The following is a 17,923-nucleotide window of genomic DNA, read 5'->3' on the forward strand; positions in this document are numbered from 1 at the left end:
ATCAGGTAGCGTTCCAGGTCACTCCGGACTTACTAACTCAGGGTCCAATAGTGATGGAAGATCCGGGCCGCTTTGGTCTTACGGCCTGGCTATTGAAAGGTCAAGGCTAATAAAGAAGGGCTATTCAGAACGGGTGATTTCCACCCTGCTTAAAGCTAAGAGGATTTCAACGTCAGCCTCCTATGCGAGAGTCTGGAAGATCTTTGAGGCATGGTGCGGAAGACAGGGAATTGCGCCTTTCCATGCTTCTCTGCCGGCTATTCTTGCTTTCCTGCAGGAGGGCGTAGAGAAGGGTTAGCATATAACTCTTTAAAGGTTCAGGTAGCGGCCATTGCCTGTTACAGGGGCCGGGTGGCTCGCTCGGCTCTCGCGTCGCAGCCGGACGTGGTCCGTTTCCTCAAGGGGGTTCACCTTATCCGCCCGCCGGTAAAGCAAATTTGTCCAACGTGGAACCTTAAGCTCGTCCATGGGAAGTTGCAGGGGGCACCTTTTGAGCCCCTGTCAGCGGCCACTTTGAAAGATGTCACACTGAAAACAGTTTTTTTGGTGGCGATGGCATCAGCAAGGCGAGTATCGGAACTGCAGGCGCTTTCTTGCAGAGAACCCTTTTTACGTTTTTCGGAAACTGGGATGTCGGTGCGTACGGTGCCGTCCTTCCTGCCTAAGGTTATTTCTTCCTTTCATGTGAACCAGAGTTTGTTCCTTCCATCCTTCCGGAAGGAGGATTGGGGGAAACGATTTTTGACTTTACGGCTACTGGATGTACGCCGTATGCTTCTCCATTATTTGGGGGTGACGAATGATTTTCGTCGGTCGGACCATCTCTTTGTCGCGTTCGCGGGTAAAAACAAAGGGATGGCGGCGTCTAAAGCGTCCATTGCGCGTTGGGTCAAGGACACTATTGCTTCGGCGTATGTGTTGTCAGGGAAGAAGGTACCGGAGCACCTTCATGCTCATTCCACTCGGGCTTTGGCTACATCTTGGGCGGAGTCCGGGGGGATGTCTTTGGAGAAGATTTGCCGGGCGGCCACTTGGTCGTCGGGAAATACTTTTTCAAAGCATTATCGGTTAGATGTAGCGGCCCGTTCAGAGGCGAGTTTTGGCGCTGCAGTGCTGACAGAGGCGGCATTGGCGTCCCACCCAGTTTGAGTTTGCTTTGCTACATCCCACTAGTCTCTGGATTCATCTGCTGCTTTGCTATGGAAGGTAAAATTATGGTCATACCTGTTAATTTTCTTTCCTTTAGAAGCAGCAGATGAATCCAGAGCCCCTCCCCAAGTGCACGGTCTGTGTGTAGGGTGTTTAGTTGATTGGTTTAGTTGGGGCTATGGTTGGTAAGTGTATTATTTCATTGCTGAAAAAAAAAAAAAAAATAATAAGAAGAAGAAGAGAAAGACACATTTTCTACTGGAATGGAGTTTTGTGGCTGCTCATTCTCCTTTCGGGATGCTTGGGCAAAGTGCATAACTGAATCAACAGAAGGAACACCAGGCTTTAAGGCCAACTGTTAATCAGTTCTCTATCTCCACCTGCTGGTCGATGTGAGCTATACCCACTAGTCTCTGGATTCATCTGCTGCTTCTAAAGGAAAGAAAATTAACAGGTATGACCATAATTTTACCTTTTCTCTAACATATAACATCTCTTCTCCTGTTTACATCCCCTCTATTCATATGCTCTTGTAAATCTTTCTCCTCTCTCTTCCTATATTTTTAAGCTTTTGAAACCGTGTCGAGCTCCACTTCCGTGGAGATGATGTGGTATATAAACTTAAGGCTTATGACTGCCTAAAAAGAGAGCAACAGCCATAACTTTAAGGAAAGAAGTCTACAGTTACTGAGAGATTGCAGCCAAAATTGGCCAAGGTGTGTCACCGGCCAAGATACTGAAATGCAGCAAGTGCTTTAAAGAGACTAGAAGTATCAAAAACAAGGCTGGAAGGGGCTGGAAAAGGTTACAACACCTCAGACTGATAGAAGGATAGTGAGAATAGCTCTACAGATTCGGAAATTAACTGCCATTGACATTAATAAGTCACTGACTGAAATAGGGGTGTTAGTATCAGGCCAGAGACTGGTGAAAGCGGGCCTGCGAGCAGGAATTCCCAAGAAAAAGCTCTTCCTCAACGCAGTTCATCATCATAAAAGTTTGAACTGGGCTAAAGAGCATGCCAGCTGGACTACAGAGCAGTGGAAGAAGGTGTTGTGGAGCAATGAGACCCGAATCTCCATATTTGCCAGTGATGGTGTCTGTTATGTTCGTCAGTGACCGGGTGAGGACTGCTTGCCAGAGTGTACTACTGCCACCATGAAGCATCCTTTGAGTGTGATGGTATAGGTCTGCATGTCCAGAGATGTTAAGGGTCAATTACAAGTGCTTGATGGAGTGATAAAAAGTTCAAAGAAGCGTGGGATGAACACAGAAGATTTAGAATCAGAAAATAATATTAAAGATTGAACTAGGCCAGTTACTGGGCAGACTTGTACAGTCTGTGTCTGTGCATGACCGTTTGGAGGAGGATGGGCAGGGGAGGGCTTCAATGGCTGGGAGGGTGTAGATGGGCTGGAGTAAGTCTTAACAGAGATTTCGGCAGTTGGAACCCAAGCACAGTACCGGGTAAAGCTTTGGATTCTCGCCCAGAAATAGCTAAGAAGAAAAAAAAAAAAAAATTTAAATTGAATCAGGTTGGGCAGACTGGATGGACCATTCGGGTCTTATCTGCCGTCATCTACTATGTTACTTCAGTCCAAAGTCCTGCCCACAGCCAGAAACATCTTCGGTGCCAGCCGACCATTCATTTTTCAACAGGATGGTGTCCCATGCCACACAGCCAAGAAATGCCTCACCTGGTTCAAAGAGAACAAAGTTGAGTTGCTGGACTGACCAGGAAACAGCCCAGATTTCAGCCCCATTGAGAACCTCTGGACCAGATTAAAGAGAGCAGTCTAACAAACATGCGCTGATAGTAAGAATAATCAACTTCTGGTTCCATATAATAACACCTATTGATCTCCAAAGACTTGTGGTCAGCATGCCAAGAAGATATGAGGCAGTAATCAAGGCTAAGGGATATCAAACACACTACTAGTGAGGCTGATGAAGTCATCAGATAATAACAATTTATCTTTATTGGCTTGGGTAGCTTATGAACAGCATTATTTTTGTGAAATGTGCCAAATATTATGATACTCTTTTTAAGTGATTACAGAGTTTCTGTTATTTGTCAAAAATGTATGCATTAAATACAATTATGATACTATAGCCATGTTTTTTTTAAAGCATTTTCCTAAAATTCTGTTTCCAGTTTTGGCAACTAGTGTATGTGCTCACAGTTACACTGCATGGACCTGGCATAACTTAGAGAGAGGAAGAGATAATGGTTACTGCAGATGGGCAGACTGGATGGGCCATTGGCCTTTACCTGCCATCATGTCTCTATAAAAGTGGCAGGGGACAGTACTCCCCCGAAATTTGCAGGGGTTCAATTCCAGGAACACCTGTGAATTTCAAAAAACCGCAAATGTGGCTTTGGGCGCCTGTCAAAAGGCAGGAGAGGGCAGCTGGGGTACCAGCGGGTGCAGAAAATAATTTGTAGTATGTTCCAACCACCTCTTCCTGTTACTAAAGTCAGGTTACACCAATCAGGAGCTGCTTTAACACGCAGCTCCTGATTAGTGTAGCCTAACTTTAGTATAGGAAGAGGCGTGAATTAGTGAGTTTGTGAACCGTGAATTCATGGGGGAACACTATATTCTATAAGTTACAGGTGACCGGAAGCTCTACTCCTGCTCTGCCCATGTCTTTATTATTGCATTTATTTATTTATTCAATTTTCATGTTATGGTGCTAAGGTACTCAGCTGACACTTTTGCAGGTACATGTATACTTACACATATACCTGCCTAGATGATGTGCAGTGGGTTGATGACAATGTCGGATGATCTTTCGTGGCCTGCCTCTTCCTGGTTTCTTTGCCTTCTGCTTTTGGGCCCAGATTGCACCCGTTGATTCCTTCACCTTTGGCAGGGATGGCCCCTCAGCCCACCATCATTTCTCTGTGTTGATCCTTCCTTGCAGATGTGGAACTCTATGGAACCGGATTGATGATTGGACGTAGCACCTAATTGGAATTTATTTTGCTCAATCTCCAATCTCTTAAATTTATTTGTATATTTTAATTTTATTCTTTTTATTGCTTTTCTTTTTTTTATTTGAATTCTACCTTTCCCTCACAATTCTTGGAATTTTGTTATATCTTTTCTATTTTAATAATTGTTTACTCTGGTACTTTAGCTAGATTGTGAGCCTTTGGAACAGATAGGGAAGTTCTAAGTACCTGTATTTTATTGTAAACTGCTTAGATCTGTAATATGCTTAAGCGGTATGTCAAATTTTAATAAAACATAAACATTCTGTACATTGCCATAAGCAAGGGATGTCTAAATGTGGGGTTCCAGTTCTAAATTGCTTTTTCTAGTACGACAGACACTCTATTCCTGAACAATCAGTTGTGAGAACTCTTGTATGGAGTTTCATTTGCATTCTTTTACTCCTCCCATCCCTTTGCGCTCTCCGCTAGGGAGTCTATAAAAACTCCTCAGCTGCCTTCCTACAAGCGAGACAGTAGGAGCTTGTCTTTTTTGCTCATGTTTCTTTTCATTTTAAACTTAGTCTTTTTCACTAACTGTTTGCAAAGCTTTTCAGTGCTGCATGGAATCCCCTTTGTGGTACAGCTCTGGCTGCAGGAGAGTGTAGACTCTGAGGTTGAGAATCTGCTTCTGAGGGGCAGACTGCTTGGCTGTGCACCCAATTGGACAGCCTGCACAGACAGTGCAAGGTAGGGTTACCAGATTTTCCATCTGGTAAAAGAGGACACGTGGCCCTGCCCCATTCCACCACTGGGCCCACCCTGTTACACCCCTGCCCCCCTTCCCCAACCCAGCTCCAAAACAACCTTGTCCCTTTGGGCCAGGGCTGGAGTGCATCTTTGCATGCGCAGATGCACTCCAGGCCTGGCCCCGATCTCACCAGCTTTTCAAAACCCAGACAAAGTGCCCAGTTTTGAAAAGCTGTCCGGAAGCCCGGACAAGTCTTCTAAAACAGTGGTCCCCAACCCTGTCCTGGAGGACCACAAGGCAAATCGGGTTTTCAGAATAGCCCTAATGAATATGCATGGAGCAGATTTACATGCCTATCGCTTCCATTATATGCAAATCTCACGCATATTCATTAGGGCTATCCTGAAAACCCAATTGGCCTGGTGGTCCTCCAGGACATGGTTGGGGACCACTGCTCTCAAAGAGGACATGTCCGAGGAAATCCGGACGTCTGGTAACCCTAGTTCAAGGGCTCAGAAATTATTCCCTTGGGAGCACAGCTCACCCCAGGTTCATCCACAATGGGACTGAATGCAGGCTGCGTGACTCCATGGCAGTTTTTATCCAAGATTGGGGCCAGTTGCTTCCCTCCCCCTTCCTTACGTTTGTACGGAACCTATCCCCTTTCAACTTTAGAGAGTGCCCTCTCGTTCTCCCTACCTTGGAGAGGGTGAACAATCTGTCTTTATCTGCTAAGTCTGTTCCCTTCAGTAGTTTGAACGTTTCGATTATGTCCCCTCTGTCTCCTCTTTTCAAGGGAGAAGAGGCCCAGTTTCTCCTATCTCTCACTGTATGGCAACTCCTCCAGCCCCTTAACCATTTTAGTCACTCTTCTCTGGACCCTTTCGAGTCCTTCTTCATGTGGACGTAGTACTCCAGGTGAGGGCGCACCATGGCCCGGTACAGCGGATTGATAATCTTCTCCCATCTGTCCACGATCCCCTTCTTAATCATTCCTAGCATTCTGTTCACCCTTTTCACTGTCACCACGCATTGCATGGATGGCTTCATCGACTTGTCGATCATAACTCCCAAGTCTCTTTCCTGGGAGGTCTCTCCAAGTACAGCCCCGGACATCCTGTATTCGTGCATGAGATTTTTGTTACCGACATGCATCACTTTACACTTATCCACGTTGAACCTCATTTGCCATGTCGATGCCCATTTCTCGAGCTTGATTTTGTCACGTTGCAGATCTTCGCAATCCCCCTGTGTCTTCACTACTCTGAATTTAATCACCTCACTTGTCGTACCAATGTCCAGATCGTGTATAAAGATGTTGAAGAACATGGGTCCAAGCACCGAGCCCTGTGGCACCCCACTGGACACCAACCTTTACAGCTGGGGGCACATTGAAATGGATATCCGGGTCAGAGTCGCTAGTCCTCTTCCCAGAGGAAGTGGTCAATCAACCACTTGGAACTTTGGGCCATCTGCCTGATGCTCCAGGAGTTAGGGGGCGCTTTACAGAAAAATCGATTTGAGTTTTTCTCGGACAATGCAGCAGTGGTGGCATATGTCGATTGCCAAGTGGCACCAAGAGCGCTCTTCTATGCTTGGAAGCCCAAATGCTGTTTTGATGGACGGAGGCCTATCTTCAGGTGCTTTCATAAGAACATAAGAAGCGCCATCTCCGGATCAGACCTTCGGTCCATCAAGTCCGGCGATCCGCACACGCGGAGGCCCTGCTAGGTATACACCTGGCTTATTTTATAGCCAACCATATCTTTATATGCCTCTCTCAAGGAGATATGCATCTAGTTTGCTTTTGAAGCCTAGGACTGTCGATTCCGCAATAATCTCCCCTGGGAGAGTATTCCAGATGTCAACCACTCTCTGTGTGAAGCAGAACTTCCTGATATTAGTCCTGAACTTGCCCCCCCTTAGCTTCATTTCATGTCCTCTTGTCCGTGTCAAATTGGACAATGTAAATAGTTTTTTCTGCTCTGTTTTGTCAATTCCTTTCAGTATTTTGAAGGTCTCGATCATATCCCCACGCAGTCTCCTTTTCTCAAGGGAGAACAATCCCAGTGTTTTAAGTCGATCCTCATATTCCAGTTTCTCCATACCCTTCACTAGTTTAGTTGCTCGTCTCTGCACCCTCTCCAGCAGTTTTATATCCTTCTTTAAGTAGGGAGACCAATGTTGGACGCAGTATTCCAAGTGGGGTCTGACCATTGCCCTATAAAGCGGCATTATAACTTTCTCCGATCTACTCGAGATTCCTTTCTTTATCATGCCCAACATTCTATTTGCCTTATTTGCCGCTGCCGCGCATTGTGCCGACGGCTTCAGGGTCCTATCTATCAGTACACCCAGATCCCTTTCTTGTTCACTTTTTCCCAGAGTTGCACCTGACATTCTGTACTCGTATTCCTTATTTTTACTGCCTAAATGCATTACCTTGCATTTCTCCACGTTGAACTTCATCTGCCATTTCTCCGCCCATTTTTCTAACCGACACAAATCGGTGGTGCATGTGGTAGGAGTGGACACTATGCAAGTGGATTTCCTCAGCCAGAAGACCCTGGATCCTGGGGAGCAGTTCTTGTCCTAGGAAGCCTTCACCTGCATAGTGAATCAGTGGGGATAACTGACATTCAACCTGATGGTATTGGCTATCAACAAGAAGGCAGATCGATTCTTCAGTTGAAGAAGTGAAGGTCTGGATGTCATGGTTCAGCTCTGACTGAAGGCAAATCTTTTATATGCTTTCCCTCCATGGCCCATAATAGGCCGACTTCTGTGCAGGTTCATGGTGCACCAGGGAAGGATGATTCTAGTGGTGCCAGACTGTCCAAGACACTCGTGGTATACAGACCTAGTCCGTCTTCAAAAGGATCAAAGTCTCAAACTTCCCTGTCATCCCTGGCTACTCATGCAGGGTCCAACTGCCTTGCAGGATCCAGAATGCATTGGTCTTACAGCATGGCTCTTGAGCGTGAAGTGCTAGCATGCAAAGGCTGCTTGGATGGAGTGGTCTCCCCCAATCTGTGGTGTAAGAAAAGTCCAATGTAGCAGCATACACGAAGGCCTGGAAGTGTTTCCAAACTTGGTGTGCTCAGAGGAGCGACGACCCAAGTTCGTCTCTGACCTCGGTAATACTTGTCTTTCTCCAGGAAAGTCTAGAAAAGGGTCTAGTGGTTGGCTCTCTGGGGGTTCAAATAGCCAGGATCTCCTATTTTGGGCCCATTATTAATAAGAGCATCAATGCTGCACACCCGGATATAGCCAGATTTTTGAAAGGCATGATGCGTCTTCCCTCCAGTGCAATGGCTTTTCCCGACGTGTCTCTTAATCTGGTTCTCTGGGCACTTGCGAGTCTGCCCTATAAGCCTTTAGACCAAGCTTCCATGATGGACCTTGCTATCAAGACAGCGTTTTGGGTGGCAATTACCTCTGCCAAAGTGTTGGAACTTTAGGCTTTGTTCTGCAGAGATTACCTTCCCCCCCCCTAATGTTTTTTTTTCCATTTATGGTTCTTTTCTCTACCCTAAAAATATAGAATTGTAGTTCTGCCCTTTCTTTTTTTTTTTTACCTAGTGTCTCGGTTGGTCTGTATGTCTGTTGGTCTTAACTAATGTTTTAAAAATTTTTAAACATTATGTTAAAATAAATGTTGTTTTTTCTTTTTTTCTCTCTCTCTCTGTTGTAACTCGCTTAGTAAAAATTCAATTAAGCGACTCATCAAATTAAAATAAAACTTGAAACTTAAACTTGAAACTTGATTACAGATTCAGGCATGACCTTATGGGCACAGTGCAATCTTTCTTGCTGAAAGTGATTTCCAGCTTCCACTTCAACCACTTCAGCAAAGGAAGATCTTGCTTGACGAACTTGCTGAACTTCTTTGAGGGAGTAAACAGGCATATAGACAAGGGTGACCCGATCGACATTGTATATCTGGATTTTCAGAAGGCGTTCGACAAGATCCCGCATGAATGACTACTTTGAAAAATTGCGAGCCATGGAATCGAGGGTGAAATACTCACGTGGATTAAAAACTGGCTGGCGGATAGGAAACAGAGAGTAGGGGTAAATGGACAATACTCGGACTGGAAAAGCGTCACAAGTGGAATGCTGCAGGGTTCAGTGCTTGGGCCTGTGCCTAGAAATTGGCACGACGAGTGAAGTGATTAAATTTGCGGACGATACAGTTATTCAGAGTAGTGAGGACACAGAAAGATTGCGAATACTTACAAAGAGACATAAATACGCTTGAGGAATGAGCCGCGAAATGGCAAATGAGGCTCAACGTGGATAAGTGCAAAGTGATACATGTCAGTAACAAAAATCATGTGCACGAATCCAGGATGTCAGTAGCAAATCTCTTCACGGCATCCTTCCTCCCCTCTTCCCACTATCTTGGCTCTCGAGCACTCACTCCACCAGATCCACTCAGAAATTCAAACTATCCTTCCCTTCTCTAATTGGCATCTCCCATACAGGAAAACATGGTACATCCCTCCTCTTCAGGATCACTGAGCTGTGGAACAGCTTTACGGCCCATCTTCGGAGTTCGACCTCCCTCCAACATTTCAGAAAACATCTGAAAACCTGGCTTTTCACCAAAATGTAACTGCTCCCTCCCTCTCCATTATTCTATGTACCTCTTCCGTCCTTGTTCACCTTACCTCTCTCTCCTTCCATTGTAGTTCCTCCTCTTTATTTTTAATCCCTGTAAACCGTGTCGAGCTCCACTTCCGTGGAGATGACGCGGTATATAAACTTAAGGTTTAGTTTAGTTTAGTTTAGTTTATACTTGGAGAGAGCTCCCAGGAAAGAGACTTGGGAGTACTTGTAGACAAGTCAATGAAACCGTCCGTGCAATGTGCGGTGGCGGCGAAAAAGGCAAACAGAATGCTAGGAATGATTAAGAAGGGGATCACAAACAGATCTGAAAAGGTTATCATGCTGTTATACCAGGCCATGGTACACCCCCACCTGGAATACAGTATCCAACACTGGTCGCCATACATGAAAAAGGACATAGGGTCCAGAGAAGAGTGACAAAAATGGTTAAGGGACTGGGGGAGTTGTTGTACAATGAGAGGCTAGAGAAACTGAGCCTCTTCTCCCTTGAGAAGAGAAGAATGAGAGGGAACATGATCGAAGCATTCAAGATAATGAAGGGAATAGACTTAGTAGATAAAGACGGATTGTTCACCCTCTCCAAGATAGAGAGAATGAGAGGGCACTCACTAAAGTTAGAAGGGAAAAGATTCCATACAAATGTAAGGAAGTTCTTCTTCACCCAGAGAGTGGTAGAAATCTGGAATGCTCTTCTGGAGGCTGTTATAGGGAAAAGCACCCTTTAGGGATTCAAGACAAGGTTGGATAAGTTCCTACTGGAACAGAACATACGCAAGTAAGGCTAGACTCAAATAGGGCACTGATCTTTGACCTAAGGGTCGCTGCGTGAGCGGACTGCTGGGCACGATGGACCACTGGTCTGACCCAGCAGCGGCAGTTCTTAAGTTCTTATGTTGCCTGCCTTCACATCCTCTGGTTCGAGAAATCATGATTGGGTGTTAAAATCATAGTATGTGCGTGGGCTCTTGCTAGATAAATAGATTTAATAAATGGATTTCCATTGTCAGATCATCTATTTGTTCTGGTTGCAGCAGCCCATACAAGTCAGCCAGCATCGTAAGCAGCTTTTTCAAGGTGCGTCCATATGGTCATTTCATCTGCCTATATTGGAAGTGGGAAGCGTCCACCTATATCTGTGAAGGTGCATTACATGAAAAGCGTTGCTTCAGCATGGGTGGAATCCTCAGTGGTTTCCCCAGAAGAAATCTGTAGAGCTGCCACATTCAGAATGTTTTACAGAGTAGACGTGGCAGCCAAACAGGACTCCACATTTGGATCTTTGATTCTGGCGGCAGGCCAATCTGTCCCACCTTACACTTGAGGGACTGCTCTGTTACATCCCAATTGTTCAGGAATAGAGTGTCTGTTGTACTGGAAGGAGAGATCAGCTTCTTACCTTGTTAATCTTCTTTCTAGTACACATACACTCTGTTCCTGAAACCCACCCTGTCAGCTGTGAATTTGTCTGCTTCCTGCCTCAATAAGCTCTGACAATTCGGACATCTTGGGGTTTTTTTGTCCAGCTTTGACAAGAGTAGAGACCATAACTACCGCGATGAATAATCTAGGGATATCTATACAAATCTCCCACAATCTTAGTGCAGGTTGTGCTCCTGCTGGTGACTTGTTTATTTTTTCATCTTCTTATGTATTGCAAAAGGTTAAGTTTTGTTTATCTGTTATATGTTTAATGATATGAGCAGAACAGGCATGTTTTTCAGGGGAAGTCCCCATAACCCTCCTTCTGTTTCCTCTCCAGGGCTGACTGCCTGCTTTGTTATGAACCGAGGAGTTGTAGGACAGTCCAGAGGGATAGGAGGAGGAGCAAAAGAATGCAAATGTAGCTCTCTACAAGAGTTCTTGCAAGAAGAGGTTGACTTCCCGATTGCTCAGGAATAGATTGTATGTCTACTTGAAAGAAGATTAATGATATACGAACCTAATCTTTTCTTGAGGGACTTTGGTACATGCTTCCTGAATTGATTCCTAATCATACATTTCAGATCTGGGCACTGTGCAGAAAGTGATTGTGCTTCCCAAAGATGATATGGAGACTGAAGAATTGATCCTGGAAGAAGTAGAAGTCTTCAAGGTCTGAGATGCTGCGTATTAATTTCATTATTCTTCCCTTCTTACCCTGCATCATCACATATGTCTATCATGCATCTTTCCTTAATTCCCCATCACATGTGCTTGCTTAGCTCTTTTGTATCCTGTGCTACATTTTGTATATTCCTCCCCAGCATGCATCTTATATCACTTCTACCAATTCTGATGATCCTCTGTAGGCTCTTTCCTCTTTCATTGCCAGCATATACAGGCTCTCTTTTCACTCCTCACCTCTTCTCACCATTCATGGATTCTTTTTTTATTCTTTCCTCTCCTGATTCTTGACTCATGCACAGCCTATCTTCTTCATCCTTCCCTTCAAGCAGTCTCTGTTTTGATTCCCTCCTAACGTGCATAACTCCATCTGTGATTCCTTTTTGTTCATGGTTTGTCTTCTCTTTCCTTCTCACTATACACAGACTCTCTCCATAGTTAAGAAGCCATGTGCCCCAGTTAGTGAACTGGGAATGAGTTTACTACTACTTCTACTAATTTTTATAGTGCTACCAGATGTATGTAGTGCTGTACAGAGTCACAAAGAAGACAGTCCCTGCTTGAAAGAGCTTACAATCTAAACAAACAGACAGGCAAATAGGATGTCATGGTTACAGTTAAGGGGAATGGTTAATCTGTTGGCTAGGCTGGAGGGCATTGGGGAGTAGGGTTATGGATTGAAGGCTATATCAAAAAGGTGGGTTTTAAACAACATTGTTAATTGTTAACCGTTTAGTTATATATTTGATAAAAGCGGTATATCAAAGATTAAATAAACTTGGAAACAGGCTTGGTGGACAAACTCGGGTAATTTATGCCATATGCTAGTTTACTGCCATCAGATGCTATATTGGGAAATCTGGATATTGACTTTAAGTGTGCTCCAAACTGCTATAAACTCAGTTAATATTGCTATTAAATAAGGCCAGTAGGAAAGAAAAATTAATTGAACAATAAAAATGGTCAGATACACTATTTACAATACAAGACATATAAAAAGCCTATTAAAAACAAATTTGAAATCAGTTTGGTACAGATCCAAAATATCCCAACCCTGAAAGTAAGTATGTGATTGTCCCAGTGAGCTCACAATCTATCTAATTGCCTGGGGCAGTGAAGGATTAAGTGACTTGCCCAGAATCGCAAGGAACAGTGTGGGGTTTGAACCCACAACCTCAGGGTGCTGAGGCTGTAGCTCTAACCACTATAGTCCCAATAGTCCCAATTCACCTTATAAAACTTTGGTTCTACACATTCGCCCATAATCATTTTAGACCCACCACCATTCATGTTTTTATTTTGATGTTTTTATATTATCATTTTTATTATCATTTAGGACTCATATTCATATTAGGACTCATATTTGCACCACAAAAATTTTTTTATCTCATTAATCAAGGACCCCATTAGGAAGGCAATCCTTTGCCGAAACATGGCCCATGTAGGGTCATGGATCCAGGTCATCAGTACTAGAGACAATTTATTATCTTTATACTTATGGACATTTGATTTTAATAAACATTTTTTATATAAATTTCCTGATATTCTAGGAACTTGTTCCACTATGTGACTTTAGATCCTCTAACCACAATGCCACATTCTCCTCCTGGTTAAAGTTATTTAGGCAGATAGAAAAACTAAAAACTGACAAATCCCCAGGTCCGGATGGCATACATACTAGGGTACTGAAGGAATTAAAGGAGGAGATAGCAGAACTACTGCAGCAAATTTGCAACTTATCCCTGAAAACAGGCGAGATCCCGGAAGATTGGAAGATAGCCAACGTTACGCCCATCTTTAAAAAGGGATCAAGAGGTGACCCGGGAAACTACAGGCCGGTGAGCCTGACTTCGGTTCCAGGGAAAATGGCAGAAGCACTGATAAAAGAAAACATCGATCAACATTTTGAAAAACATGAACTTCTGATAACCAGCCAGCATGGTTTCTGCAAGGGAAGATCGTGCCTAACAAACTTATTGCACTTCTTCGAAGGAATCAACAAACGGATGGACAAAGGAGACCCCATTGACATCATATATCTAGATTTCCAAAAAGCCTTTGACAAGGTGCCCCATGAACGTCTACTCCGGAAATTGAAGAACCATGGGGTGGAAGGAGACGTACATAGATGGATCAGAAACTGGTTGGAGGGTAGAAAACAAAGGGTAGGAGTGAAGGGTCACTACTCCGACTGGAGGAGGGTCACGAGTGGTGTCCCGCAGGGCTCGGTGCTCGGGCCACTGCTATTTAATATCTTCATAAATGATCTAGAAACAGGGACGAAGTGCGAGATAATAAAATTTGCGGACGACACCAAACTATTTAATGGAGCTCAGACTACAGAGGACTGCGAAGAATTGCAAAGGGACTTGAACAAACTAGAAGAATGGGCGGCGAAATGGCAGATGAAGTTCAACATTGAGAAATGTAAAGTATTACATGTGGGGAGCAGAAACTCGAGGTACAACTATACAATGGGAGGGATGTTATTGAATAAGAGTACCCAGGAAAGGGACTTGGGGGTAATGGTGGACATGACAATGAAGCCGTCGGCACAGTGTGCAGCGGCCGCTAAGAGAGCGAATAGAATGCTTGGTATAATCAAAAAGGGTATTATAGCCAGAACGAAAGAAGTTATCCTGCCATTGTATCGGGCGATGGTGCGCCCGCATTTGGAGTACTGCGTCCAATATTGGTCGCCGTACCTTAAGAAGGATATGGCGTTAGTCGAGAGGGTTCAGAGGAGAGCGACACGTCTGATAAAAGGTATGGAAAACCTGTCATATTCTGAGAGATTAGAGAAGCTGGGTCTCTTTTCCCTGGAGAAGAGGAGACTTAGAGGAGATATGATAGAGACTTATAAGATCATGAAGGGCATAGAGAGAGTAAAGAGGGACAGATTCTTCAAACTTTCTAATAACAAAAGAACAAGAGGGCATTCGGAAAAGCTGATAGGAGACAGATTCAAAACAAATGCTAGGAAGTTCTTCTTTACCCAACGTGTGGTGGACACCTGGAATGCGCTTCCAGAGGACGTAATAGGGCAGAGTACGGTACTGGGGTTCAAGAAAGGATTGGATAAATTCCTACTGGAAATGGGGATAGAGGGGTATAGATAGGAGATTACTACACAGGTCTGGGACCTGTTGGGCCACCGCGGGAGCGGACTGCTGGGCATGATGGACCTCGGGTCTGACCCAGCAGAGGCATTTCTTATGTTCTTATGTTCTTATGATATACTGCAATTTTTAACAAAAAAAAAAGTTAAGCCAAAGTGGTTTACAAGAATAAAAACAATGGGCAAAAGTTAAAAATCGATAAGGACGGACAAGACTAGTTAACAAACTAGACAGAAATAGGCAAACAAGGGCAGAAAGGTTTACAATTTAGGGAAAATAACAAGCAGGAAAATAACAAAAGGTGAAGGGATGAGAGAAAAGAAAGAAAAATGGAACAGAAGAAATAATGTAAATGTCAGCTGAAGTAAAAAGAAAAACTATAAGGAACTTGTGTCGCATGCCATTTTAAAGTGCTTTTAATTGTGACTTGAAGAACTTGAGAGATTTTTCTGATCTTAAGAATAGTTATAGAGAATTCCAGTGTCGGGGCCATAACTGTAAAGCTAGAATTCCAGTTAATATCTAGAAACATCTGTCTGATAGGTGTTGATGGGAAGAACGAAGATCTCTTTTGGGTAAGTAAGGGATCAGATAATTAGACAAGAATAGGGGGAGTCTAGAAGACTGGATCTGAAAAGTAAGGATGTTATATTTGAATGATATTCTGTAATTAATCAGAAGCATATGTTCAGATTTCAGTAAAGAAGTAATATGATCATGGATATTTTCCTTAATCTCAATATTACAAGCAGTCAGGCATCTGGCCCCAAGAAAGCCACTAACTCAAAGAAGTCAGAAGTAATTTCTTCATATCCTGTATATAAATACCTTCCTCACAAATATATTATTGGCATCAAAGAGATTTTTAAGACCAATAGAACAATTCTCTTTTCCTGCTTTTAATGGTCAAGCAGATGGACAAGCTGTTTCCCTCAGACAAGTGGCTAATTAGTTTTTGCATTGTTCAGACTCTACATATGTCTAAGCTATTGGATACATTATAGGAACTTTCCTACATTTAAGATCTGCCAGGGGCATACAAGGGCACATTTTCCCTTTTCAAACAAGATGTAAGCAGAAGTTGACTTGAAAACTTTACAAAAGCTGGAGATATACTCCTATATTAAAAAAGCCAGACAACAGGTAAATTATTTGGATAACCCCAGGACAGTTTTTCTCCATGACTAGATTTGCCAGAATAACTTTAGCCAGATAGGACTGAATATCAGTTCTGGCTGGCTAAGGTTTTACTGTGTTCCAGGAATGCTCCAGTCCCACCTCTTCTTAAGTAGACATATTCACTTTGGACAACAATTTGCCTATATACAATTTTCCTGCTCAACTGTAAAATAATTTAAACCTTCAATAAACCTTCAACTAACTTCTAAAGTTAGCTTCACAAATCTTTTCAATATTGACATCTTACTGCATTAAAAATGATCATGTCATACAAGTTTCCAGATTCATTGACTCACTTGTTTTCCATACAAATGGCACATTTATCTGAAACTGTTTTATGTAGCACATATTTTCTGTGGTCCAACTGACTGAAAAAACTAACAGACTTTCTGGGTCTCTAGATAGATAATTTGATACTGGTCTCTTCATTCTCTGAGGACAAGCAGGTAGTAGTATTCTTATATCTGGGTGACTTTATCCCAATGGAGCCTAGTGCAGACGCTACCCAGTGCTCTATAGCTTTAAGAAGCTTTTGGCAGTGGCTCCACTGAGCATGCACGAGTGCCTTCCTACCTGATGCATAAGTGCGGGACCCTTAGTTTTGTTTTTTTCATGGAGCTAGGACATCGCATTTAGTTGATCACTTCAAAACTTTTTCCCTCTGAATCTTGTGCCTTTCCATGCTGGTATTTTTCTCGTTTGTTCTTATAATTTTGTTTTGCTTCCTCCTTCCTTTTTTAGTATTTTCAGCCATTTTACGCTTCCTTTGTTTTTTTGCGGTTCCTGAGGCCCTCTTAGAACACTGAGCTCATTTTGAGGTAAGGCCCTTGATTTAACCACTGTTCTTTATGATATGCCCCAGAAGACTCCCAGTGGCTTCAAAAGATGTACACAATGTAATCAGGTGATATCTAGCACTGACCCATACAACTGGCATTTGAGGTGCTTGGGCCCTTCTAACTGTGTTCTTTGTTTACAAATGAAGAAAAGGACACAGAAGACACATTAGGCATGTCAAAGGGAACTTTTTGGATCCTTAAAGTCCAGTCCATTTACATTAGCATCATAAGCATTGACCTTGATGGCTGCCAGGGATTCATCCAACACTAAAGTTCACCAATATTAAGGAGATCTCCACCTCCCTCAACATTGAGTACCAGTATCAAGCCTGAGGACCGATCTGCTTTGGACCAGATTCCAAGGACATGAGTGAATTCAACATCATCTTCATCAGCACCAAGGGACACTGATTTCTGGCATGGGGCGAAGGCCAAGAAGCATTGGCATTGGTCCCCTTTGACACACAGTGCCAGGAGCACCAGGACATCAGCATTGCCAGTACCAAGATGCATTGACTTTCAGATGACTGCTCCTGTAATTCTGGTGCCATTTATGCAGCCCTGTGCAGCCAGAATCCCACTTCCAAAACAGCACCAACAACTTAGCAGGCTGTCTCCACATTGTCATTGGCCCCAGCCTGTCCTTGATGACTGGTTCTGGGCCATGCTGTGGTAGAAGCTGGCAGGATTGCTACAGCTCCAAACTGCTCAGGCATCGAGGGCACTTGTGCTAGCTGCAACACTCAGCCACTCCAACCTTGAGGATTATGACATACCTATGAAGTGGTCTCCATCCCCTTTCTCTCAAGAAGCATCAGTGTCGGTACCTCCTTGTGTACAGCATCACTCAACTTCAGGGGAGAAAGCTCCCTAAGAGTTGAAATGTGAGCCTGCACCTTGGCACCTAACCCCAAGACTTGCACCTACCTCCAGTCAGCCAAGACAGGTCTCAAAAGTCCCATCAAGACTATTTTGCCTTAGCCTTTTCCAATTTTGTTAACAAAATGGCAGAGGCCATTCCCTTTAAATTAGAATCTCAGACCGAGTTATTTTGGATCCTGGAGTTTGATTCTGAACCCAGAGATGCTGTGATAGTTTCGCTGCCCAAGATTCTCTGAGATGCACAGATGAAGAATTGAGAGAACTCTATGTGCAGGTGGTACCAAAAAATGTGGATACCATGTATTGGATTCAGAAGTCCAGTTGCTGCACC

At 43.6% G+C, this 17,923-nt stretch overlaps 1 protein-coding gene across 4 annotated transcripts in view; it reads left to right on the forward strand.

Moving 5' to 3' along the window:
- SEMA3F (semaphorin 3F) overlaps window positions 1–17,923 on the forward strand; it is a 917,803-nt gene that overhangs the window by 667,240 nt on the left and 232,640 nt on the right. For all 4 annotated transcript variants that reach the window (XM_033925950.1, XM_033925947.1, XM_033925948.1 and 1 more), the window contains one exon: window positions 11,474–11,562. In XM_033925950.1, the coding sequence (XP_033781841.1) occupies window positions 11,474–11,562 (89 nt within the window). The remainder of the gene's footprint in view (window positions 1–11,473; window positions 11,563–17,923) is intronic.

Source organism: Geotrypetes seraphini, chromosome 17 (genome assembly GCF_902459505.1).
Source record: "Geotrypetes seraphini chromosome 17, aGeoSer1.1, whole genome shotgun sequence".
In the NCBI taxonomy this organism is placed as follows: Eukaryota; Metazoa; Chordata; class Amphibia; order Gymnophiona; family Dermophiidae; genus Geotrypetes; species Geotrypetes seraphini.